This window comes from Gallus gallus, chromosome 9, assembly GCF_016699485.2.
Source record: "Gallus gallus isolate bGalGal1 chromosome 9, bGalGal1.mat.broiler.GRCg7b, whole genome shotgun sequence".
Lineage (NCBI taxonomy): Eukaryota > Metazoa > Chordata > Aves > Galliformes > Phasianidae > Gallus > Gallus gallus.
The window spans coordinates 19,831,981-19,857,005 of NC_052540.1; the positions used below are offsets into that span (position 1 = coordinate 19,831,981).

Genomic DNA, 25,025 nt, shown 5'->3' on the forward strand with positions numbered 1-25,025 from the left:
TCAGTGAGATAAAGACAGTGCTGCTGCTAACTGCTTCAGTGCTAGCGTTTGAATATAAGGAAAGCATTCTGCGTCACATAGTGAAGGCATTGCAGCTTCCTTAGTGGCAGGAGGCTTTTACCTTGGAACACCAAACCTGGCCAGCTGTATTGCTTTTAAAAGCTGTTGTAGGCCATTTTCTCTACACATAAAAACTCCCAGGGTCTTTAAATGAGATATTAAAAGAAACAAGTCTATAGCAAGTCAAACGAAATGCCCCCTAAGCCTGCCTGCTCACCACCTCTCTTCCTGCAGCAGGGTGTGCGGTGCGTAGGTGATTTCTCAGAGCCTGATTAAAATCCTCCCTGCTGCTTCATGTATGAGCCAGCGCTGTTCCTCTGTCTTTCTGCTAAATGGTCCGGTTGTGTTGTTCTGACTGCTGGTAGGAAAGGGGAAGATGGAATGCAAAGAAGAAAGAAGAGGAAATTAAAAATATAATGGTGTGTGTAATTCATGCAACATAACCAGTCTGTTTGTAATAGGAAGATAGTTTGGCCATCCAAAGAATGAGAACAAATTCTCTGCTAGAATAGGCATATAGAAGTGGATATAGCAGTACGACTTCCCCTTAACGTGAGCAGAGTGTGATCTGCTCTAACAACAGCAGTCTTCCCAAAACACGCTGTAACTACAGACCAGAAAGGAATCTACTTCTTTTTTTTTAATTTTATTTTGCTATGCAAAAGTTTGTTTTTTGGTGCTATGAGCACTGAGGCTGCTTTCATGTAAGTACTGTTGTATTCCAAAATTAAACAATACCTTTGTGAAAAACCGCCACCATGTGGCATTTCACAAATAAGGCAAAAGATGCTTCCCGAAGCTAAATCGAAGAGCGAATGCTTTCCCATAGAGGGAAAGAAAACAAACTCTGTGAGTCTGATATGTTTTCTTTGTGTTTGAGACTCTGTCCTGGCATGGATTGGGCGTGGAGGAGAAGCACTGCTGAGCCCAGTGGGCACAGCCCGCATCCCTCAGCCCATAGAAGGGCTGTGCCAAGCCACAGCGGGTACCAACATTACCAGAGCCGGGAAGGACTGCCAGCCCTGATTAGATGTGCTTTGTAATGGTATTGTCCTGTTTTCACTCACCACGGTAGAACATTTCTACTAGGCTAACAAGGCACAGGGTAATGAGAAACATGCCAAGTTTAAGGGAAAGAGGAGTCGAACCTATGCACAGGAAACAAATGTGATCAATTACCCCAAGTGTAGAGCTCACAGATACCTTATCTTAAGGCTCCTTAAAATAAGAACTTGATTGTTTCCAAATGTGCCTAAGAAGCTAGTGATAGAAACGCATTAATGCAAGAGACGTGAAATTTTATTGCCACCAAAAATTGTCATTATTACTTGCTTCTGAATATACTGAGGAATCAACACAACTCCCCAGCACATGACCACAGCAATAGATCTACAGCTACATATGCGTGTGCAGTCTGTAAGTGTAGAAGCAGAGTTTTCGCATTATGCTGTGACAGTCTTCTAAACAGTATTTCAAAAAGCCACCAGTAGTTTTTGTAATGTGAAAATCCTCTTTTGCAGTTTATTTTTATTGCATTATTTGTGTGTGTGTGTGTTAAGATTGGATACGTTTCTCTCCTTCAAGACCAATGTTTTACATTGTAGATACTATACCACCTGCATAAGGCTACTGAACTTAGGTTGACACTGAAAATGGGGGTTGTTAGCAGAAATTTCTGACAAACTGTTTTCTGAAGATACAATAGGAGCAGGGAGAAAAGTGCAATGGCAAGCTCATACTAAGGAGTGGTTTTGACTTATAGTTATGTGATGCTGTGTTAGGTTTTTAACATAAATCTAGGATGTTTAGGACAGGAATGTATTGCTTTTTGTTACACTCTTCATAGAAATATCACCTACAGATGAATTAGGAGGTCAAGGAAAGCCACTGTGGGAAGTCTTACACATTCCTTCCATCCATGAACGTCCCTTGGGCATCAGCAGGAGCTGCGCATGAAGACTGATGGAAATGGAGGAACTGAAAACTTACAGTTGCATTAGAATAAGTGCCCAAAAAGGACTCGGTCCTTTTTATATCCAGTGGCTGGAATTACTCAACAGAGTCTGCAGCACAGAAGTGAAGCAGACCATTGACCCAAACTTTCCCAGGTGTAGGACTCAACTCTTCTATTCCTTCTTACAATGGAAGGAATTTAGATGTTGGGTACTCAGGGCTGATGCTTTGGGGGAAGGAATCATAATGCAGCATTGGTAGGTTTTATCAGTAGAAACTCCACTTTGAACCTGATGGGAGCTTGCTTGTTTTTCAGACACACACCTGCAGTCTGAAGTGAGGGTGGAACACCTACATTTTACTGAAGGTTTCTCGCTGTAGATGCTGCTGTATGGAGTGGGGCGTTGCCTTGTATTGCTGGGGTGGGTTTGTTTCCTTTGCAATGTGTTTGCCTCTCTCCTGAGACAACAAATGCAGCGGCATCTTTATTGTTCTTTTCTACTTGAAAGTCTGGTTTTGTGTTTGAGATCACAACTAAGTTGTTTCAACCCCTTTGCACATTGGCTAATCCGAAAGAATGAGGTGTTTATTATAAATAGTCATTTAAGCACAGCTCAAATTATTCAGATATATTTGTTGTAGTGTTGCACAGAGTGGTCACTGCAGAGGACAAAGCTAAAAAAGCTAAAGTGTTAAAAAAATGTTTGAGGCATTTAGCCAGAATTATATTAAATACCAACTTGTTATGGTTTATTAAAGTCCTCCACTTTCGCCTGGAGACATTTGCCAGTGCAAAAGTAATGGCTGCTTTAACATCCGTGTACAAAAGTGGAATTTAAGAGATTAACTTGTGTTTGACCTACTTCAGGTCTGCTGGTAATGAGGGGTGCAGGGGCACAGAATTAATTTCTCTCAATTTGTGGCTCTCAGGGGTGCTGCTAAGTTTGAGAGTGCTTGAATTTTAAGAGTCTCCCGGTGTGCTGAGAAGGTTTTGTTGCTGCGTGGAGCTCTGTTAGCAGCACGGACTGAAGTGCCAGTTTTATCTATTTGATTAATAGCCTGATTGAGTTCTAGTGTATCTTTGAAAGAAAAAAACCCATATTTTCTCTACCACTCGAATAGCATTTTCCCACATGCACCAATCTTCTGCATCCACCCAGGAACAACAACTTGAAGCAGCCCAGGGGCCAAGAAACGTCTGTTGGACCTAACTTTTAGCAGCAGCTATCAGCCCAGATGTTACAGACCAGATCTGAATCACCTGCGTGATATTCCAGTATTTCTTCAGGGTCTGCTCTGTGTTTGGTGTGGGATATGAATGGACTGCTTCTAGAAGGACATAACTCAGAGTGGTATTATTTGGAGTGATGTGGTTTTAAAAGCTAGAAAATGACTGCAATTATTACTGGAGTGCTGTGTCTTTACAGCAGTATTAAAGCAGCTAGAGAGATTTTTGGCAAAGCAATTTATACTCTCGTGAAATTGGCTGTAACTACTGAGTGTACAACATTTCCTTTTCTCCCTGGGTTTAAAAGGTCTGTTTTAGTTCCTTATCAATACACTTCATTCCTCCTCTTCCTTTTAAAATAGCCACTGTTCAGTGAAAGATTTCTTTGTGCACAGTCAGTAGCAACATGGCATGATTTATTCCAAGCTTGCTGCCGTTTATCAAGGAGGTAAACAGAGGAAACAATAACATATGTAGGTACCATCCTGTATCAAATATTCGTATTGGGTGATAGGACAATAGATAAAATGTTTCTGAAGTTTTCGGAATAGGTTTCTACCAGTTTATCATATAGGAATATTGACACTGAGGTTTTATCTTTTCTAGAAGTCTGTAAGTAAAAGCTTTCTCTGCTTTCTCTGCCACAGCACAGGAATGGCTGAGGCTGTGTGTGTGTATGCATGGTTACTGTTTAACAACACACATGATATTAAGCACCTTTGACATAAGAGTAAAAATATAATAACTATAGTGAAATAAAACAAATGCCATACTTGTGTTTAATAACTTATATGAAGAAACTGGTATTTGCGTCAGAATCCATATCAGCACGTGCAACGCACACAGGGGTTGTAATCACATAGCAGTTACCAATAAATGTAATAACAGGTGATTGTCCTTTGATTCTCCCCTGGAAGTTCACAGAGTCTTTGTCAAGTTTCACTGTCAGCATCTTCTTCCCTAAAGCTCTGACTACGGGAAAGTACAGCTTCCATTCTGCTCTGTGATATATGACCAAAGCCTGGGTTGACCTGTGCTTGAATCTTAAAGAAGTGGCTGAATTTTTGTTTTCAGGTTAAAGGAATTCAGACTGTAAAAATAGAGAGGCTCTATAGACAGAGCCCTTCCCCAGTGTTTCCTGTAACGGGATGCACACAGCCATACCTCACTGCAGTGGTTTCACATATGTGAATACTGACAGAAACTCCTGAAAAAATCCTTTTACAGAGCTTTTTTTTTTTTTTTAAAGGATCATTTTGGGGTTTCAGTGTTAGAACATAAGAACATATTCCTATGATTAGCCCTTAAAAAAAATATCAAGGTCGCTATCTCAGCTCTGGGGAAGGAACTTTTGCTAGGATGAGCTTTCTTGATTTTTCAGAATTTATTTAAAGGTTATTTATTAAGCTTTGCTAAAGACTTAAAAAACTGATCGGTAAAAAAATGTATTTTGCCACTGAATCATCAGCTGGAAAGCAACTGTGGCGTTTTGGTTGTAAATGGTTCTGACTCTTCTTTCAGTCTGTGGAAAGCTTCAGACATTCCCATGCAGACTGTGGAGAAATGGCCCTGGACTGCGACCCACGGCGCAGGCTGATGTCCTGCAGGCTGTCCATGCTCTGGAGAGGCACAGGGAGTTTCCAGCTCCACTTTCCCTAGCAGCTGCCAATGTTGTCAGCACTGATCTGTCAGAAAGGATTTTTCCTGGTCAAACTTTGAAGCTACTTTCTGACATCCCCAACAAACTAATTGTTGTCTCCTGCCTCTGAGAGCCCTCTGAAGTCCCAACGAGTTAGTGTCTTCTCAAGAGACGAGAAAGGGGACTCACAAAATCAATTTATCAGGCTATTACGCATTGTCATCAGCCAAAACAAAAACCTGCTAAAGACAGGAGAAAAAGTAGAAGAAATGGGTCTCTGAGAAAAGGTTACAGAACATCCATCTTCTCTCCTCTTCTGATTGTTTCTTTTCTTTCCCCATTTTCATACCCATTTCCCTCCGCTAAAAGACACTTTATGACAAGCATTGTAATCTCTTTAGACCAGAGGGGAACCTCTTCTTTAGGACCGAATCTTTGCAAGGCGTGAGTGACAGCGGGAAGGGGTCCAATTGCCACTGAAGACACTAGGCAATAAATCATCCAGCCTGGCATCGAGTGGCTGGACTCGTCCCCACTTCCTGATGGCGACCAGTGCCTAGCGGTGACAAAACAGCCATTGTCAGCGCCCAGCAGCCGCATTCCCTCCTTCTCCCTGTGGAGGTTTTAAGTTTACCTAAGGCAAAAGAAATAGAGGCTACAGCATCGGGGAAGAAAAAAGGGAAAGTCCACTGAGGAAAGGCAAGAGGAGGAACACGTGAGAACGATGCTATCATTGTATACTTAGTCCAAACAATGGTAGCAACTGGAGAAATGCCACTGTTGTTTTTGTTTTTTTTTCGTTGGTAATTACTAAGAGATCCTTCAAAACCCCTCAGTGAGATGGTGATTTTGTTTGTGTGTTTTTAAGACTTTCCATTTCCAGGTGACCCCTGGCATGGTGGTTACTCTTTAACTGAGGCAAGGTAGTGCTAGGAGGTGTGCGCTGCTATGAGCACAACAGCTCTTCACCAGAGAGAACAATCTTAAGGAGGAAATACTGGATGGAAAAATAAACGCTTGTCACCCAGATACAAAGATTGGAGCGTGTTTTGGATACTTTCAGGCCAAACCCAGTGATCTTTGTGTTGTCAGGTTATCACACCAAATGCCATCATGATTTTTTTATCGTTCACTATTAAATCACCATAAAGAAAGCTAAAAAAATGTGTCAAGTTTGTTCTGCTGAGAGGCTTGTGCTCTGCTACTGCATAAAAGACATTTACAGATAAGTTGTAATAAGCTGGAAGTTACATATTAACTGATGAATTATGGTAGAGTGGAATAAAAGACTGTAGTGGGATGAATCTTTAAATCTGAAACCCCTCAGAAGGTCATCAAAGGATAAGAGGAGCAGAATGTTTATCACTGCTGCATTTTTATTCTTATGGATTTCTCCCCAGTGTCATTAGGGTATTTTCTTTAGACAAATGACCTGGAGAACACTAACCATTTATTAATTATTCTTGGTGCTGGGAAAAATGACGAGTTCCCTCCAGGATAGCCCTCAACTCACTGCACTCACTGAATGTAATGTGAGAGAGGAACCTGGCTCTGGAAATTTGAATAATGAGTTAGTTAACCTGCCATTTACTACTCTATTCTGTAGGGGTAGGTGGAATCTATGTCCATTTGTTTCCCAGTGCTCTGTTGTTCTGCATGTCCACAGCCAAGGTTTTCAATCATAAGAATCATTTGGGGATATGAGAATGCAGTAGATATATATATTTAAAAAAAAAAAAAAGTAAAATCTGGATCTCTGTAGTCAGGCAGACGTGTCTTTCATTATCATAAGAAATATAGAGATTATATCATCTTTCCAAATATCGACTAGCTGGGGGGTGAATAGTTTTTGTTTCAGTGAGTGAGTAAAACATCATTAGTTTTTTCATGATCACCATGGGAAAAGCTGACAAGTAGATTTTCCTGTGGGCTGTTGTATTTTCATGACAATTTTCTAAGCCTGTGTTATATGATTCTGCATATAATGAAATTTCTTCATAGTTTAGTAACAAGGAAAGATATTGCTCCTTTTCTTTTTAACTGTAAATTGATTAGGGTCGGCTCAACTAGCAAAAGTAACCAGGGCTCTTTGTTTTAACATTTTGAATAATTTAATGAAAAGCCTTTAAGGTCTTTGGATTCACAGTCAAATTGCTACAGAGAGTAAATGAGATGAAGGTTTCCCAGTCTTCATGACAGTTCTATCCCATTTCATCATCTTAACTAAAAAATAATCCTATCTAACTTGAAATCCACAGCAGCTGTAAGTAGAAAATAAATCCAAACTGCAGCTCAGACTTGTAACCTAACAGCTATCATAAATAATCAGAACCTATTTGAAGGTGGAAGATGGGACATTAGAAGCTATTTACACTACTAGAGTGATGCCATTGATCAGTAACAGCAACCCGTAGATAAGACTCATATGATGTCATGGTTATTTATGATGGGAATTGACAGCAAAGCTACTATAGAACTTTCTTCCCGACAGCTTCATTCATTTCTGTTTGTGATGCATTTTGCTGTTAAAGAAGCAATCAATAGCAAAATTGCGGTGATAAAAGTTATTACTGGTTAAATATAAGAAAAATGTACCTGCGTGGATATACATGTATAACGTCAACTATAAGAACATTAAAAAATTAGGTAAGTGGAATTTAATACTTTTATTACCAATATGTAATAAAGCCATTTAATGTGCTTTGATGGTGAGCATGTACTGCTGTCCTATTTTTTTTCTTATCTCATCAAACTTACTGCAACCACGAGAAATGCAAAATTGCAAAGGTTTAACATAACGTTACAGGATCTTTTCAGTATGCCATGGCTCTCAGGGCTTTGGTGCAGGTCAAACAAGATGAATGTGACACCATACTACTCATGGTGTTGGGTTTGCTTTTGTGCTGGGTGGGAATGGTGCTCCTTTCTCTTACTTCCATTCTACTACAAATCGACTGATATTTTGGTTGTTAATTTTGTACTATGAGTTAAGATAATATGATTGTGAAAATGCTAAAGGACCCACAGAAGAAATATGAAAGGATAGATTCCACATTATATGAGGGATCATATCAACTAATTTGCTTGCTTAAGATCACTGTTTATTTTTCCTGTTTATTTTACTTTTTGTTATGTAATCCATATCGGAAGTGAAAATTCCATTCCATTTTTGTAAAATGAGATTTGTACAAAACAAAATGTTAACTGGGTTGTCTTCATTGAATGAAAAAAATGTAAAGGCAGATGTGTGTTTGGGAATGTAATATGCCCTGCAATAATCGCGTTGGAATTACTAGCCCCAGACATTGCAGAATCCAACAGCAGAGACTGAAAATGAAACCTAGTGATAAACAGAATCTCTATTAAATTTGTGTGAATCACAAGAAATTAAAAAGTACCATAAGGGGGTAGAGAGAGTGACTGAAATCTTTTCTTTCCTGCAGTATATGTAGAGCATAGGTTGATTATTAAAATATACTAATGGTTTTAGGGCAGCACTTGTCCGATCACTGTCTATTTATTAGCAAAATCAGAGTGATTAGCAGTCTAATGCTAATGGCCAATGGTTCTAAAGTTAATTTTCTGTACATATAGCTGCCATAATTTCCCTGATCTTGGCTGATTTATAAAATCATGAGTACATTTGTCTGTATTTAAACTTCCGCGACATGAGCCCCCATCCTCACAGGAACTGCCTTATCTTTTAAACAATCTGGGCTCTATTCTGTATGGTTCCTTTATGTGTATGATTGTATGTACACAGCAGGTCAAAGTCACTACTTCCCAAGACCATTGTTGGCCTGGAACAATAAATATTAGACTTAATTTAAATGGGTCAGAGTTCATTCTCGTCCTCTGACTGTCTGTCTGGCAAAACCAGCTGGTTAGTCATTTGGTTGAGGAAGAAAGAGTCAGTGTCAACAAACCGCTAATGAAAAAATATATATTTGAATCTTCTTTTAAGCCATGACAAATCAGTGTACCATGCCAACGGCAGGTACATATATGCTCTATTCTGTTGATCTACAGAAAGAAGTAGATTTCAAGAAGTTTAGTATATGCCACAATATTCTCTTCTGAAGTATAAACTTTCCACTATGGATGTGGTTATCCAGCTAAATAGTGATATACTTCTTGGATTCCCTTCTTGGTAGGATTCCCTTCCCTAATTCCCTATTTCCCTATCTCCCTATTTCCCTTTTCCCTTTTCCCTTTTCCCTTTTCCCTTTTCCCTTTTCCCTTTTCCCTTTTCCCTTTTCTCTTTTCCCTTTTCCCTTTTCCCCTCCCTTCCCTTCCCTCCTCTTCCCTTCCCTTTTCCCTTCCTTTCTCTACCTTCCCTTCTTTCTTTTCTGGTGAAGAATTATTACCCTTATTAATATTTCACACATTTATGGGTAATACTACCTCTATGACTTCACCCTTTTCCTCCCAAATGGTCCCCAGGTTGCACTTGGGAAATGTTGTTACAAGACTTTCTGTCATACTTTGTGAAAAGATGGGCTCTTGCGCCTGGTAGGGAGCAGAGGGGACCATCGTGCAGTTTGAGCTGCCCTTTGAGCATGGCTGCTCACTTATAGATACTAATTGTTTCAATGAGAGTAACACAGAAAGCTGGAAAATAAGATATGGTGACCAGGTAAATCGAAGAGTGCATTATACAGGACAAGCCTTTGTGGTAGCTTATAGTTGGTACTACATTGATATCACCATAAGGATAAAAAAAATTGGTTGTGGCGAAAAGCATCATTGTAAAACTCACCAAGGATTGGGTTTATAAGCTATATTTTCCTGTGTCTAAGCAGGCAGCCCAGTTCTCAGTGCTGCTCAGCAGCCTCCATTGACTGCAGAAATTATGGGGTGGATAAGTTTCCCTCTTTTGTTTTCACTGTTTCAGAATGTGCTCGACTCCAGCTGGGTTAGGTATTTTTTGGGTTATTTATGCCCAACAACAGTCATATGGTAATGACCCATCTGTGCTTTGAAGCCAACATGTCTCTGAGGTGAACTGGATGAAGAAAGAGGCTGCTCATTGTTAGTTGGGATTTTATAATGTTAAATGGTTACTGATCGTGCCAGAAAGAAACAGAGGGCTTCACCTTTGTCATGAGGTGGCTGTCACTTGTGTGTCACCACAGCCCCCAGCAAGCACGCAGCACTGCTGTGTGATACCACAGTCAGCACTGCAGCACTGATGGCTCCTGATCCCAATGGCCTCAAGCTTCTTCCAAGATATGTGAATTATTTTTTAATTATTGTCTGGGTGTACTCTAGTTGCTAAATGAGTTCTGTTGAGCACAACAAAAACAGTAAAAAACTGCTCCTATTACGTTATCCCAAATGGGCAGGAGTAGAGAGGAATTGCTTAAATGTTAAAGGGAAAAAGACACCCAAAGACCTAAAGTTTGTTTGGATGTGCACTGAGCTGGGAACAGTTCAAGGAAGCAATTCCTCTTTGGTCTGGATGACCACCCTCTTTGGAAACAGATGTTTTTCTCTGAGGTTACAAATACATTTTAAAACAGTTTTTAAGGGTAATGCACCCTATCGCCCTGCTCTTCTGGATGTAATAGAGCAAGTCCCTTAAGCTCAGGTTGTCAGGAGTTACCACTGATATGTGGCCACTAGGTTTCCCCGTGTGATCCATTGCTAGAGGAGGTGAGCATCCAATTCCTGCAGGAGAGCGGGTGGGACATGTTGCAGGCAAGGTCAGCTCATGCTAGCAAGAGGCAGAAAGTCCCAGAATGAAGGTGCTGCTAAAAATGGGGCTCTTGTGGACTCCAGTAGGATGTAGGTAAACAGAGAACATAGATATCTGCAGAGTAGATATCTTGGGGTATTTTACCTGGAATTTTTCTGTGGATGTGTCCATCCATATCTGCTACTCCGACAGTCAGGAGCTGCTGCCAACAAATGCAGGTGGCCTGAGTGCCCCTTTGGCAGACACACACACACATTTATCCAAATGTTCCAAACTTGTCTGTTTGTTTTTTGGTAGTGTGTCTATGAGTTATTAGGATGTGTTTTGACAAAGGGGAATTGTTTCATACATGGAACAATTATTCCTGCCCCAAGGAACATGCAGTGTTCTCCCAAAAGCAGAGCTCAGTCCACATTGAAATAAAAGGAGGGAAATATATTATAAACTTAGCAGGAAGAAGTTAGGCATTGAAACAGGCCAAAAAGCTGATTCTTCAGGCTTTATTTTTCACGTGAGAAAGGGGGAAAAAAATTACAAAGAACTAAAGAGCATCTGCTGGGTATGTTGACAAGGGATCACTTACCTGGATAAAGTGATAACATGGGGATGCAGGAAAAATAGTTGGACAAGTCTGGCTTGGAGCTGCTCCCTTCTCTGAAAGGAAAAAGCTGCAGGCAGTCAGCAGAGCCGGTATGCAGAACACTCCTCCTAGGGGCTGCTGGGGCCTCTGCACCAGCTCTGGCTGTGACCACCGCAGCCCCTTTGCAGAAGCTGCTGCCTGGAGCCCGAATTAGGACTGCTAAAGTTGGTAATTAATATACACATTTAGGCTGACGCAATGTGCTGCTTTACTCTGCAAGTATTCACTGCCAGTGGTGGCCAAATGAGCACAGTTTGCCAAAAACTATATCTGCATCTGGGCTCAGCAAAGGATGGGATGTTTCATTCTGCCCATCCTACTCCTGGGGCTGATACTGCTCCTTTTCTGCACCTCCTGACCACCATTTCTCTCCTTGCTCAGACTGCAGAAACCTCTTAATATTTTGGGAGGTTCTTACAAAGTTCCACTTGCAGCCCTGCTGTTTTCTGATCTCCCCTTCTTCATTTGTCCTAAGCTGCAAATACGTGGAGATTAGGAAGAATGCAAAAATCTTCCCATGGGGGAGACAATAGTGATAAAAATAAGGGCTCAATATGAGTCCTCCCAACCTCGATTGTGTCCTTTTTATATATATTTTAAGCCATCTCTACAGTTTGTGTAAATTACACACACGATGTGGGTATGTGAATACATTAAATATGCTTTTGTAGGTTTGCCTGTCATATCATAAAAGCAGCAATAAAATACTGAGAGTATATTATACTTATTAATGTACATTTGTAATATACCATCATCAATCACAAAGTACTAATAACAGACTTTTTATCGTGTTGAGGCAAAACTTGCCAGTTCTGGCTGACTTTACAGCTACCTGCCTGTCAGCGTGAAGTGCAGAGGAGTGAATATTTCACATGAAAACATGAGGTCCCTAAAACATCTGGCTGTAAACCTGCAGCAGGGACTGAAGCAATAATAAAGCCTGTGATGGATGAGTCATGTGAAGCTTCCTTCACCAAAAAGCTGTTGCATTTCAGGCTTATTCTTCTCTAATAATAGACTTTGGGAGCCCAGACAATAGCTGGAGCCTTTCCCTTATTCTGGGGGTGAAGCCGGCACTGAATGGCAGATCTGGGCAGGGCACAGAGCCATCCTGCTTCTCAGTCCCATGGGATAAGAGGTGTCGTCTTCCCTGGGCAAGGTGCATGGTGCTTCTAAGCATCTGTACGAGAGCACTCCTCCAACTCCCTTTGCTCCTCCCACACCTTACTTTAGGGATGTTATTGTAAGAGGACATGGAGCTACTGCACTTATCTGCTTATTGCTCATGAAGCTGATTTTGTCTCCTTTGCGCTGCTGAGGGTGATGATGGTGCTGGGAGGTGGATGAGGGTCTTCCCTGGGATGCTACAGAGCTCCCTCTGACTGCAGTGGGATCAATGCCCAGAGCTGTGGGCTTTGGGATCACACTGATGGGCTGCCTTATTCGTGTGGATGCAATTTCCCCCCCAGCTTGGCCTTTGATTTGTGAGGTTTTTATCCATTGAGAATCAGATTCTGTGAAAACACCTCAAAAACCCATTTGCAGCAAAGTGGAAAGTTTTCCCATATCCATATGTTTCCTATGTAAATGTATGTGGTGACCTTGGAGCCATCTAAATCCCTGTGCACATCTCACTTGCTCACTGGTGCTTTTTTTTTTGGAGAATCAGAAGTAAAATCAAAAGCCTCTTTGAGGATTACTGGAAAGGAATTCCACATGTGTCGGTGTGTGTGCACAGGCCATTTATTTTAGAGCACAATCTCACTAAAATCAAATGAACATAATCTGAACATGCTTTTAAAAGATTAAAACCCTAAAAGATGAAACTGGAAAGCCTTTTGAATTTTTATAGGAGACAAGCAATTTATGTGGTCCATCATGTGCATTTTCAGACCAGCTTCGTTGGAGCGTATTTTCAGCAGAATAGGAGACTTTCAGTTATGTACTGTAGACCACCACAGGCTATTACAGTCCAAACATTTTATGAAACAGTATGTTCTGGTTGCTGTCCTTCTGCAAGGAAAAGAATCTCTTCTTCTGAGCATCATCTGTCATCAGGCTTTTAACCTTTTAGCCTCTTTCTGAGGAGGTGCATGGCATCTCAGCTCCACTGCTGACTGCACTCCACAGGCTTCATTTCACCATCCTGTCCTCAAAAGAGGTGATTTGGCCTCAAAATTCCATAGGAACTCCAGAAGTGATCTCGTAGACACAAATTCTGCCCAGCTCTCCTGCACAATATCAAAGAGACGGATAGAGCAGCTGCATAGGCACTCCTCGTGTTAGGGGAACAAGGCCTGCCTCTCACCATGATCCCCATCCTTATCTTAACAACTCCCCAGTAAATTTAGAAATTGAGGAAAGTGCTGTAGCAACAGACTTAGAGACAGAATCCTCTGTCCTCAGGGCAGATACAAATCAAGGTCATGCCCTTTCTCTTGTACTCTCCCAAAGGTGCTTAAAATTTGTTTTCCTTTTGCTTGTCCTAAATCACGTCTTCTCTAAGAAGGGATCATCTTCATTCAGCGCGGATATATCACTGACGTGAGTTAACTGGGACTTGCACAGAAACTTAGCAGCATTTCATCCAAAGATGGTAACCATCCTTTCCCATTTAGGTGGGAAATCAAATTCCCAGAAATTAAAATCCACTCTTTCAAAACATGCGCCCCTCATGTCCCCATGGTGAGTGGGTGAAGCCAGCAGTGCCCCACGAAGGGACAGGCTGCAGCAGCATCCCAACACAGGCACCTGCTGTGTTTTGAGGATGATTTTCCTACCCTTTCCAGGCTCCATACTTTTATTTTGCAGGCTCATTAGCTTTCATGGCTTGATTTCAGCAGTGTGTCTACATGACATTTATTTGCTTTATGAATTGAGGTTTTAATTCACTTATTTTGCTTTTAGCGAGTGAGTGGATCCATGCTGTAAAGTTTTAAGACTTACTCTTGAAACACTATCTTCTTGGCTAATAAACTGAGATGACGACAAGATCTGTAGTGAATATTCAAATAAATGTGATTACTTCATTTCATGTCAACAGAGGAGGTGAAAAGTGCAGCTCAACAGGCTGGGTAAGATCGGAAGGAGGGGCTGGGAAAAAGCAAGAGACAACAAAGAGATAGTTGGTAAGATTTAGTGGCTTTTTTTCAGCAGGGGTGTTGAAAAGTCAGTGTTGCAAAGTTCAGCAGGGTCATCCAAAGTGCAGAAACTTTCTTATATTCATTGAGAAGAGCTTAATCCATGCTTCCAATATTCAAATGATCAGAAAAGCAGATTGATAGATGATGTGCTAGTTTCACCCAGTCTAAACAAGCTGAAGTTTGCACAGAGTTCTTATTATCCTTTTTATATCAGAAGGTAGAAAGTCCACTGTCTTTCACAAACTATGACTGCGATAAGACACTGCCTTCAAGGAAATCATAAAAGACCATTAAACCACTGTTGGTTTTTCCTGGCTCAAAAACTGTCTGCCCCAGACAGGTACACAAATCCAAACGAACTTTTTAACCTGCATCCCTGTTAATAACGAAAGAACCATTTCTAATGGCAGATCTGACAATGGGTGCTTGGCGTTATTTGTATGCAGGTGATCAGCTATGCAGAGGGCGTTCTGAACGTGCTGTTCTGGCACAGAAAATGCACGCTCACCCCCAGCAAGGTGTTGTTCTTGGGAGAGGCAGGCTGTTATTTGGTTCATCTGTACACAGTACACGGTGTTTTCCAATTAACGCCGCCATGCTGTAGACATAGAGCAATAAGATGTGGTTGTTTACACAGATAAAACCTTTGTCTTGAATAAAAATGTCACAGTGGGGCTGTGTGTATTAACCTTTGCTTTGGCTGTGCGTCCTTGGGAGGTACAGGGTGAGACGGCTTCCTGCAACTTCTGTGTTTGTCTACAGGGATTGCACTCACCGCGGTGTTTGATGAGGGGAGACTTCAGCAGGCGGTGTGCTGACTCATCCTGGGCCAGAAGCTTGCTTCACTAATTAGAAAAACATATTCTCTGCAGGTAGCTGTGCTTTTGGTGGTCTGACATACCTGAGACTGTCCCAGTCGTGTGGAATTTTTGATACACGGTTATTTTAGAGCATCTTCAGAGAGGCAGATATGCTACTCTGTGATGTGAACACCCATATGTGCCACTGGTATCAAGGTAGACACATTTTCTAACAATGAGTGTCTCTTGCTTCTATAACACAGTAGAAATTTTCTCAATGATATGAAAATAACAGAAAAGTGCAGTTATGTTCTGGGAATAAAATCATTAATTATCCAAAAACTTCATGGCTATAGAAAATACTGCAGCCAATTCAATAGAACAATACTGGTAGCACATAACTTTATTCTTTCCCCCAGTAGTTTTGCATTAAGAGGTGTAGCTGAATCAGGAATATTCCTGGAGTTGTAGCACGTTACAATGAATAAAATCACTTCTAAGTATGTGACATTTTTAACAAGCCCATCTTTCTTTTTTCCAATTTGGGCTCTGCGTTGGTTCCTCTGCACCTGTAGACTGCCTATCTAGGTGGGATGTTGAAGGCAATGTGTGCCTGACCTCATACAGATGTTCTTGCAGTGCATGGATAGGTGTGTAATGGATCACCAGTTTTACATTCTCCTGTCCACTTTCTTAATTATTTTGAAGGATCCAAAAAGCTGCAAGGACCCTGAGCATGAGCTGGCTGTCAGCTTCATTGCAGGAGGTGATGTAGGTAGGGAATTTTGGAGGGGCTAAATCACAGTACTAGAAATTCAGTGTCTTCCCTTAAAAAATCCCTAGCTGCAGGTGAGGCTGTAAGGGAGAGAAGCCAGCAGGGGAGTTAGTGGCCTTGATCTGCACTGCTAAGCTGTTAGCAGAGTTAACACTCAACAGAGGCTCAGAGGGAAGAGGTAATTATGTGGATTCCTCCATGGAGACCCCATGGACAGATCCATTTGTGCAACAGTAGATTTTACGAATGGCTGAAAAAAAAATGGTATTGTTTCTCCAGCAAATACTCTTGATTTTCTTTTGGAGGGATTGGTCGTCGTGGTCTCACAGTGGTTTTCCTGGATGGAAAGGAAAATGGAAAAAGCAGTCTGCTGAAAGGACCAAGCTCCCTCCTTCCTGCAGGTTCCTGTGCCTGTGCACTTTTCTGTTCATGTGTGCGCTCCAACTTTCCCACTCTAAGCAGGGATCAGAATTCTTACGTATCATACGGGATGCTGCATTGCTAAAATCATCATTATCTCCAAAAGCACTGCAATCTTCGTGTACCTTGTCCTGCTGATGTGCAAAATCTTTATTTTTTCTGATATCTCATTTTAGGAACATGCACAGCCTCACCTTTCAAACCTTAAGTTTAGATCATTTGTTCCACACACGTGATGTAAAAGGCTTTTAAAATACTTACCTAACCTGAAAATCAGGTGATGAGATTTGTTATCAAATTTATTTGGAAAAATATTTCTCTAGCCTCAGGCTATCCATGGACGGTGCTATCCTGGAAAGAAGCATTGTCAGAAAGTCATAAGTAAGAGAATATAGAAGGCTACTGATAATAAAAGCTGTCATGAAATGTTGGCTGTAGTGGTTGATGGCCAACATAATAAACTCCTCTCTTGTTCCTCACCCAGGGAAAAGCTAATTTGTGATATCAGCATAGCTGTGCTGTACTGGGGGTGTTCTCTTATGATCAGTTCTGGCCTTGGAAAAAAGCACAGTACAGAGGAGGTTATACAGCATTTAGGCATTAAACAGAGTATAGACTGTCCTGATGGCAAACAGTAAAGGACAGACAGTAAAAGCTGTTTTTTATACTGTGTTGATTATGCCTCAGCCTTGCCAAGTGGATTTAGAAACAGGATGATATTAAGTGGATTGAGAAAGGAATGCAAGAAAATGTTATAATCCAGAAACTAGATAGCTGCCTAGAGCAGAGGAAAGGGTTCTGATGTCAAATGGGGGTTTCACGTGAAAAAAAATACCCTTGTTTGGTCTACAAAATCTTCCAAACACTGAAGATTCAGAGTAAGTGCTTTCCCTAGTGGTGATTCCACTCGAGAAAGGAGAGGCACTGATGGAGGCACAAAGCACTGCAGAGAGGGGTTTGCATTGCTTCTTCTTACAGCAACTGTTGCCACTTCCCTTGAGAAATAAAATGTATATCAATGTTAAGATGAGAAGCAGATAGTCCGTTGGTAAATGTATACCTTAATTTAAGATTAGAATGCAACACATTCATTTTTATTTACACCTGAGAAATGTAATCTTTGATTTCCATTGTCATTTTACCTCTAGGAACAAGTTTTCCTTGGAATCCTTCTAGTATGACCAGAGTGCAGCTCTTTCCTCCACGCTCTCTTTTCTGATGCCTTTCACATAATGTTCATGACCAGGAAATCTTTCCAGGTGACGGATGAGCCTCAAAGATTCAGTTTTGGTTCTCTTGTATGCTTCTGAGAGCATGACTGCTTATCCAAAACAACCTGCTGAAACTACAAATCTGCATTGTGAATTTAGAGATGGAGAGAAAGAGTTTAATAAGTTAATTTACAACGGAGTCTATTCAAACAAATAAGAGATGTCTCTCGTAGTTAAACTCCTCCCTCCAGTGTTCCCAGTAGTTCAAGATGTCTTGGTACCCATGTGTTAGCTATGGATAGGGCAAGGTTAGGGGAAGCCTTTCTCACCTCAGGCAGCCAAAGCTGGATGATGACCGTATGTCTGTACTGCCCAGCTTCCAGAATCCAGCCAGTGTGAATGTTTAAATTCAGAATATCCAGTGATTTCACCAAAGTGTCTGTTTACCTGAGAACAGTTACAGGGAATAGCTCTGAGGAAGACCTGAATAACAGAGATGGCTTAGCAGAGATGGCTTTTCAACCTTCTCAGAAGGTTTCAGAGAAGGGGATGTGGGACGGATACCACCGTCCATTGAGAGGCCATCTTCCTTGCCGATTGTTTCCAACAAGTTCCTAAGAACACTGAGCAAGGGCTGTTTTTGCCCAAAATGAAGTTTGGTTGAATGGTTAATAATGCAACACTACAGTGTCACAGCAGTAATTACTCTATAAAAATACCAGTGAGAAATTCTTAGAGGGAGCCAGCCCATTCTCCCCTGACATGTAACAGCTACTGTAGAACCAGCGCTAAAATTCCACTTTTCACTCACAATTACCACCGTGACACGGCCTTTCTTCTCGAGCTCAGTGCAACGATCAAATCACGCTGTTCTGTGCCTAAGCCTGGCACTGTAGGCTGCTTTACCATAATCTCTTTCCCTTTTGAATCCGAAAAATCAAAAGGGAAGTTTTGAAATGCTGCGGCTTGCTCTGAAATAGCAATTCCACGGGAATTTTAATTCTGGCTAAGCTACAGAATAAAAGCTTTGGAAGGCAGGTCTTGTTCTTCCCACTTACAAACAAGCAAAACGCACGATCGTTTTAACAGTGTGGAGTAATTCTAAACATATGAGGCGATTATTTCTGCAGTTTATTTTTTCACCACGTGGATGTTAAGGGTTAACAGTTCCCCGGCACATAACTGACAGTGGTAATATTCTCCTTAGTCCAAAGCGGAAGAAGAGGGGAGTTGCTTGTTGTTATAAAAGCAGGGAATTTCTGGATCTTAGTAAAATAAACCAGGACTTTGTTTCTTGAAGTAATTATTCTCTGGAGAGAGAATAGGAAAGATGGAGGCAATTAGGAGTGACCTCGCATCACTGAATTGTTGAGAACTTCTGGATCAGTGGCTGATATTTTCCTAACTCCATTTAAGCAAAGCTCTCATAAGCTGCTATTGCCACCACTGGAGCAATCACAGCGCTGGGCTGGCTGAGGAGCAGGGAGCTGGGGGTGCTGGGGGTGCTATGGGTGCGCGTCCCACTGCCTGGGTCACCGTGCTGACTGCAGTGAGGAGAAAAAGCTGGGAACACTTTTCCATAACCTCTACCTCACCCCTTTTAAGTAGAGATTTGCATTCTGTTCCTTTTTTTTTTTTTTTTTTTTTTTTTTTTTTTTTTTTTTTCCTTTCTGGAAACTGTCTTTTGAGTGTTATCATTTAAAAAGCATGTTTAACTTTTATGTGTGAAGCTGGCAATGAATTACTCTAATGCAAATAAAACTGTCCTAGCAGCCTGAAAGCGTGATACAGCAGATAGCATTCACACCCTCATCTTTGTATTCCCTTCCTTCAAGGATATCAGTAGGCAAACAAGGCCGAGTCTCTAATATGTTTAATGAAGGAGCAATTCTTAAGTTTCCTGACCTACCTGTGGGAAAGGCGATGCGTTCTGCCTGTTGCCCTGCTCCAGACTGATGGTGTCTGCCGGGTGCTGCCAGGCAGCTCTGTGCTTTGTGAGCGATGAGTGAAGCACCGCCACACCTTCCAGAAAGCCAAGTGAGGCAGCTGGAGCGGTGTCTGAAATAATGAGCACCTTTGCAAAGCAGTGGCCCAGCAGTATGAGCAGTGTCAGCAAACACACGTACTTCTCTCCAACTACTGTCACTTTGTAATCTGATGTTATCAGTGCCCGGCACAGTCCCATGAATTCTGTTTACCTGGATGGCATAAGCATGTAAGGGCCCATCTCTGCCCTGCATACCACTGCAGATGAGGTTACTGTGTGCTGAAAACGAGGCATGCAAAACCTTTTTCGTAGCTTTAATGTTGCTTGGTTTGTTTGATGTTCTCCTAGCTCTGGCAGATTGCAGAAATTTGTTTTCTCTTCCAGGGACCATCACCTTTTGAATGATATTAGAGGAGCTGCTCTGTTCTTAGGAGTAGTTTTCATGCTGTATATTTACTTAGCAATTTCATTTTCAAAGGAGTTGTTGAAAGAACAGGAGTTTGTAAATTATACAACACTAAACAGTGGATACTGTCCATGGCTTTAAGCCCAGACACTGTCAAATACTTCTCCAGATCCTGGCTGGATTGAGAAAATCATCGTGAACTACAGAAGTATAAAAATTCCTTTTTGTTTATATCTATATGTATTTTGTTTCTGTGTTTGTGCTTGGCACATTCTTACTTACCTCTATAGCCAGCAACTGGTTTTCAGAAGGGGCCGGAGCTGGGTTGCTGCATGTATGCAACTGAACATACGTGGTTTCAGTTATTGAAAATTTAGGATGTTCAAAAATAAAAATAAAATGAATGTTAGGTCTCTTGAACCTCACTCTCTTGCTATTCATCTTCTTTCTGCATTAGAAGCAAAAATGCCTTCTCTCATAATAATAATAATAATAATTCCCTAAGCCGTTATCCCGGGATCTCAAATTACTGTGTACACATTAAAGTGTTATATTTTTTAGCTCTCCTGGAAAGCAAACTGTACCCCTCCTTCCCATTTTCCACATGGAAAAGCTGTGCTACAGAATTGCCCTGCAGACCCAGCCTGAAGCAGCCCATCACCCTTACCTCCTCCCTTGTGGTCATAGGGTCTTCACCCCCAGCCCCTGCTGGGCAGGGTTCCCCACCATGGGCTTGTGCAGCTGGGCTCCTGGAAGCTGCTTGCTGGGGCTGTGTGTCTGCACCCGAGGCCTTGTCCAGCAGATCATGCTTGGATTGTTGGTCTGTGCATCTTTGTCCTGGACAAGAATTAATGGTGTTTCCTTCTCTAGGTAAACAGTCCATCCATCTAAGAAGGCAGGTTTCTCAGCCTCCCGTTTGGTTTACATGTATATATAACTTAAAAGTTCCATTATTGAGCTTGTTGCTGCACTCTCTTTTGAACTGAAGCTGTTGTATACATATTCTGAAGTTTTCTTTCATTGTATAATGTCATAAGAATCCATCATTCACCTGACATTTTTACTTGGGCAAAGTGGGGAAATGTACTTTAGCTAATGTGCATGGCTAAATGTAATGTGCCTCGCCGGAGATGTCTGATGCTCTGTGTGTCTCTGCTCTATCTATATCCATTTAATTATATAATGATCCTTTCCACCAAACCACTCCAAGTGAAGAGCAGCAGCAATAAATAATGCAGCAGAGACAGTTGTCATTGATAAAGAAATTTTTTTTGGGGGTAGAATAAATTATTTGTGTTTGCAGTTATCATTTTTATAGATCATAAATTAGCTCACATGGCAGGCAAAAATCCTCACTTAGTTGGCAGATGCTTATAAATGTGCTTCACTTAAGCGAGAGCCTGTGCCAGAACAACTTTTAAGCACATCCCTTAACTGCTTGTCCAGGCCACCTGCTCCAGTGCTTGATATTCCTATCAGCTTGCAATGCCACATACAGACTTTCCCCTTAGACTAGTAGGTTTTCCTCCAGAAAAACACGTAATTAGCAACATTTCCTCCTTTAGGACTGCGTTAGTCACTGAGCTGGCTGTTGCTGTGACCCTGGTGACGTGGCTTTCATCTCCCTGCCCACTTGTCTGCAAACTCTCATCCTTGACAAAAAACCTGTGCTCTCCTCCTGGAAACTGTCCCCCAAAAGGCTCAGTGCTACCAGACATGAGACAGGGACCCAGCCCCAGTTATGACTGCTAGGTGTGACAGTGAGGAAGAGTCCTGGTTTAGGAGAAGTGAGGGCAAGTGCAGAGCTCTGATTAACAATTGGGCTGGGAGCTGATTAATCCACTGTTGATTAATGACATCCTGTGAGTGGCTGAGTCACGCAGTGGTGCCAGGCCTCAGTGCTGTGCTGAGGACAAACACCTGCCCTGCTGAGCAGCTCTGCAGCCATTGCAGCTCAGTGCCATGGCTTGGAAGAACCTGGGAGATTCCCACGGATGTGGAGCATCTTTACTGTTAACAGTGCCAACAAGTTATCATTTCCTTGTGTTGAGGTTGGAACGTGCAGAGCACAAAGTCGGATTGCAGTCCAATATTTTTCTAATGGCAACATGATGCAATTTGGAATATTCACCTCATTTTGCCTTTTAAGGATTTTCTTCCTTAAATGGATATTCTTGTCTTGTAAGGATATTCTTCCACGTAAGTAGTATTTTGCAGAGTAGTTACAATGATACCTCCCAGCAATCTCAACGGCAACTGTGTTACTGACAGTACAGCTGTCATTGTCTCCATTGTTACTTCCTATTTGGAATTTTGTTTCATTAACCAAAGGCTGTATTGAATGCTTGCAGACAAGTGTTTCAAGGGGACTGCTTTTGTACCTGCTGTTGTGAAAGCAGAAAAATATTGTCCTTGGCCGCTGTCCTGATTAAGCCAGACATTTTAATGTGGTCATTTGATGGATAGTCACCTGTACCCTGCGATCAGCTCTGCCTTGGCCACTTGGGTTGAACTTTAGCAGCGAGGTGTCATAATTTCCCATCTTTTGCTTGATTAATGCTTCCTTTGGTGATCTAAAGGGAAAAAGTCTGTGGAGCTCCTCTGGGTTGGTGAAAAACACAAAGTGGACCTGCTCTGTGCATTGGTCCCTGTCTTCTTGGCTTGTAGAAAAGCACGATAGCCCAGCCTATGGCCAGCACAGCCCTAGTACATACCTTGGCTTTTTGAATGAACATGTGTGAAAGCCTCCATGATTGAAATCCAATGGTGATGCTAGAGATACTGCAGGTTTTGAAAAGGACTTTGGGACGTCCTCTGGGATTTAACAGAGAGCAGTGTAGTATCTCCATGAGAGCTTCATAATTCACAGGAAGAACATTTCTCTTCATCTTTAGTCTTTGATATTATTGTCCGTAATTTTAAGGGCTCTGAACTTTGTTCATGGACCTTCTCCATACGCTGCTTTCATGCTGATTTTGCTGCCAATGACTTCCAATGACTTGTAAGGAGCTTTCAGGTATCCTTTTCAGGTAGACGTTTGCATGTCTCAGATTAGGTGTCTAAGTCAGGTTTCCATCCATGTGATGAGACAAGAGGGATAACAGGTCACATCAGCAGTGTATAAAATGCCATCTCTAGCTCAAAACAGATATGCAAGCCCACTGAGCTTCACACAGTTTGTATGGAGGCTTTGAGTTCAGTGTCTGATATAGTTAAAATCTGGACTTTAAAGTGCTGGGTCATTAAAATGGAAAAAAAAAAAAAAAAGCATCTTGTAACAGGTGGGTTGAACTGAGAACAAAGGGCCCATAAAAAGAGCCAGGTGAAGCAATGGAGAGATAAGGAATGATCTTCCTGTGCACTTGCTGGTGTAACTGAAAGGATGATTTTTTTTTTTTTTTAAATAGGTGGGGCAAGAAATGATACTAAAGCCTCTTCCAAGAGAACAGCACTAATTATTTCTTCCTACTCTGGGAGAATCATCCCTTGCTGTTCAGTAAGTTTGGCTTGAGACTGAATTACTCTTGTAAATCCTTTTAATTTGTTCATGAGTTTATAGCTCTGCCATAAACATTCCTTCTGAGCGGCTACTCGCTCGGCAAGGTCCCGTTCAATATTCCTTTGAAAAGCTGCTGGTGTTTTCTTCCTTTGCATGGATTCAGGTTTTTCACCTGTTTGAGTGATGGAGCAGAGGTGCGTGGTGGAGTGTGCTCTGCTCTTTGTGCCATGCGTGGATGCAATGCTTTAAGACCTGGTTGCAGTTTCAAGCTCCAGATCCAAGCTGGTCAGTGCTGCAGGTAAGAAAATGCCCATTTTTAACTCCAGGATATACTCTTTAGGGAAGAAATATAGATGAGGAAAGAGCCTTCTGAAGGCCATTTTCATGGGTAGAGAGCTGCATAGAAGCTGCCTTGTCGTGGTTTTATCTCAAAGGGGGCATAGATTCCCACTTTGGAGACAGGTCCCAGCTCCTCAGGCTGGTGACGTGGGCACACCGCAGTGCCTGGTCCCATTGCAGCAGCCAGGAGGAAGCAGGGCAGAAATCCACAGAGACAGGAGTTCACAGAAGCAGCTGCTCAAAGGAGGGGCAGCAGCGAAAGAAACAGTTGAAACTTTATTGACAGTGAAGAAAGGTTATTTAGGAAGGGGGATGAAAGGATTGAAATGATTCATGGGACCTCAATGCAGTTGTCTATTCATCTTGTTGTATTATCTGTGCCTTCATCTGCCCGTGGGAAGGGGTGTGTAGCAGAGCACAGGGGCAGGCTGTGTGCCATCGTCCTTGAGCTATCTCATATCCTTTCCTGCGCGTTCTTGTGACAGTTTGTATTACCGTGAGTCATTGTTTCTTTAAAGCTCATTACTGGCAAGGGCCTGTTGCGAGACACCTAAGTGGCATTGTGTTATCTGTGCCTAACAGCATTATTCATGTGTGTCATCTCCGAAGTGTCATTCAGCAGAAACGTAATTCTGGATTTTGGATGCTGAGCTGCAAAGGTGTATTCATCCTTTGAGTCCAGCCAGACTTAAACTCGACACTGCTGAGTGGTGTCTCACCTTACGATATTGGTATTAAAATGTTCTGGTTTCATTGTAATATATGTAGGATTGTGCCATGGGGGAGTGTCAGGCAGGGTGCTGGATGGAGAAATGGTCCTCAGAAATGAGTTATCAGATCCCATGAGCACTAAATCTTTACTCACTGTAGTCCACAATGGATCTTTCTGACCTCCCAGTTTCTAACTTTGAAGATTTTTTCACAGTTCTGCATTAATGGAAAAATAACATGGCCGTCATAATACTTTACTGACCTCTCCTCTTTCAGAGGTGCAGTGGGAGAAAAGGGCCTATCTGCATGGCACCATCCAATGGCTGTGGTTGTAAGTGCTCCTTGCTGCTTGCAGGAACATGGCCTTCTAGCCCATTGCTGACTTCTGCCTCTTTCTCTCCTCCCTGGCATCCGATCACTCTATAATAAATCACTCACAGGTTATTGCATTACAATTCCCTATCTGGACTGGGATTTTCTTACGCTTCATCCATTAAGCACGTGATTTTTCTGGAA

At 41.8% G+C, this 25,025-nt stretch overlaps 1 protein-coding gene across 15 annotated transcripts in view; it reads left to right on the forward strand.

Moving 5' to 3' along the window:
* Positions 1-25,025, forward strand: part of MECOM (MDS1 and EVI1 complex locus) — a 322,351-nt gene that overhangs the window by 169,286 nt on the left and 128,040 nt on the right. Inside the window, exon 1 of one of the 15 annotated variants that reach the window (XM_040706088.2) lies at positions 23,563-23,757. The exons of 13 other annotated variants lie outside the window; for them this stretch is intronic. In XM_040706088.2, coding sequence (XP_040562022.1) covers positions 23,695-23,757 — 63 coding nt within the window. In that variant the 5' untranslated portion in view covers positions 23,563-23,694. Of the gene's footprint in view, positions 1-23,562; positions 23,758-25,025 lie in introns of those variants that run through there. One more of the 15 variants, XM_015291752.4, reaches the window with a different exon arrangement.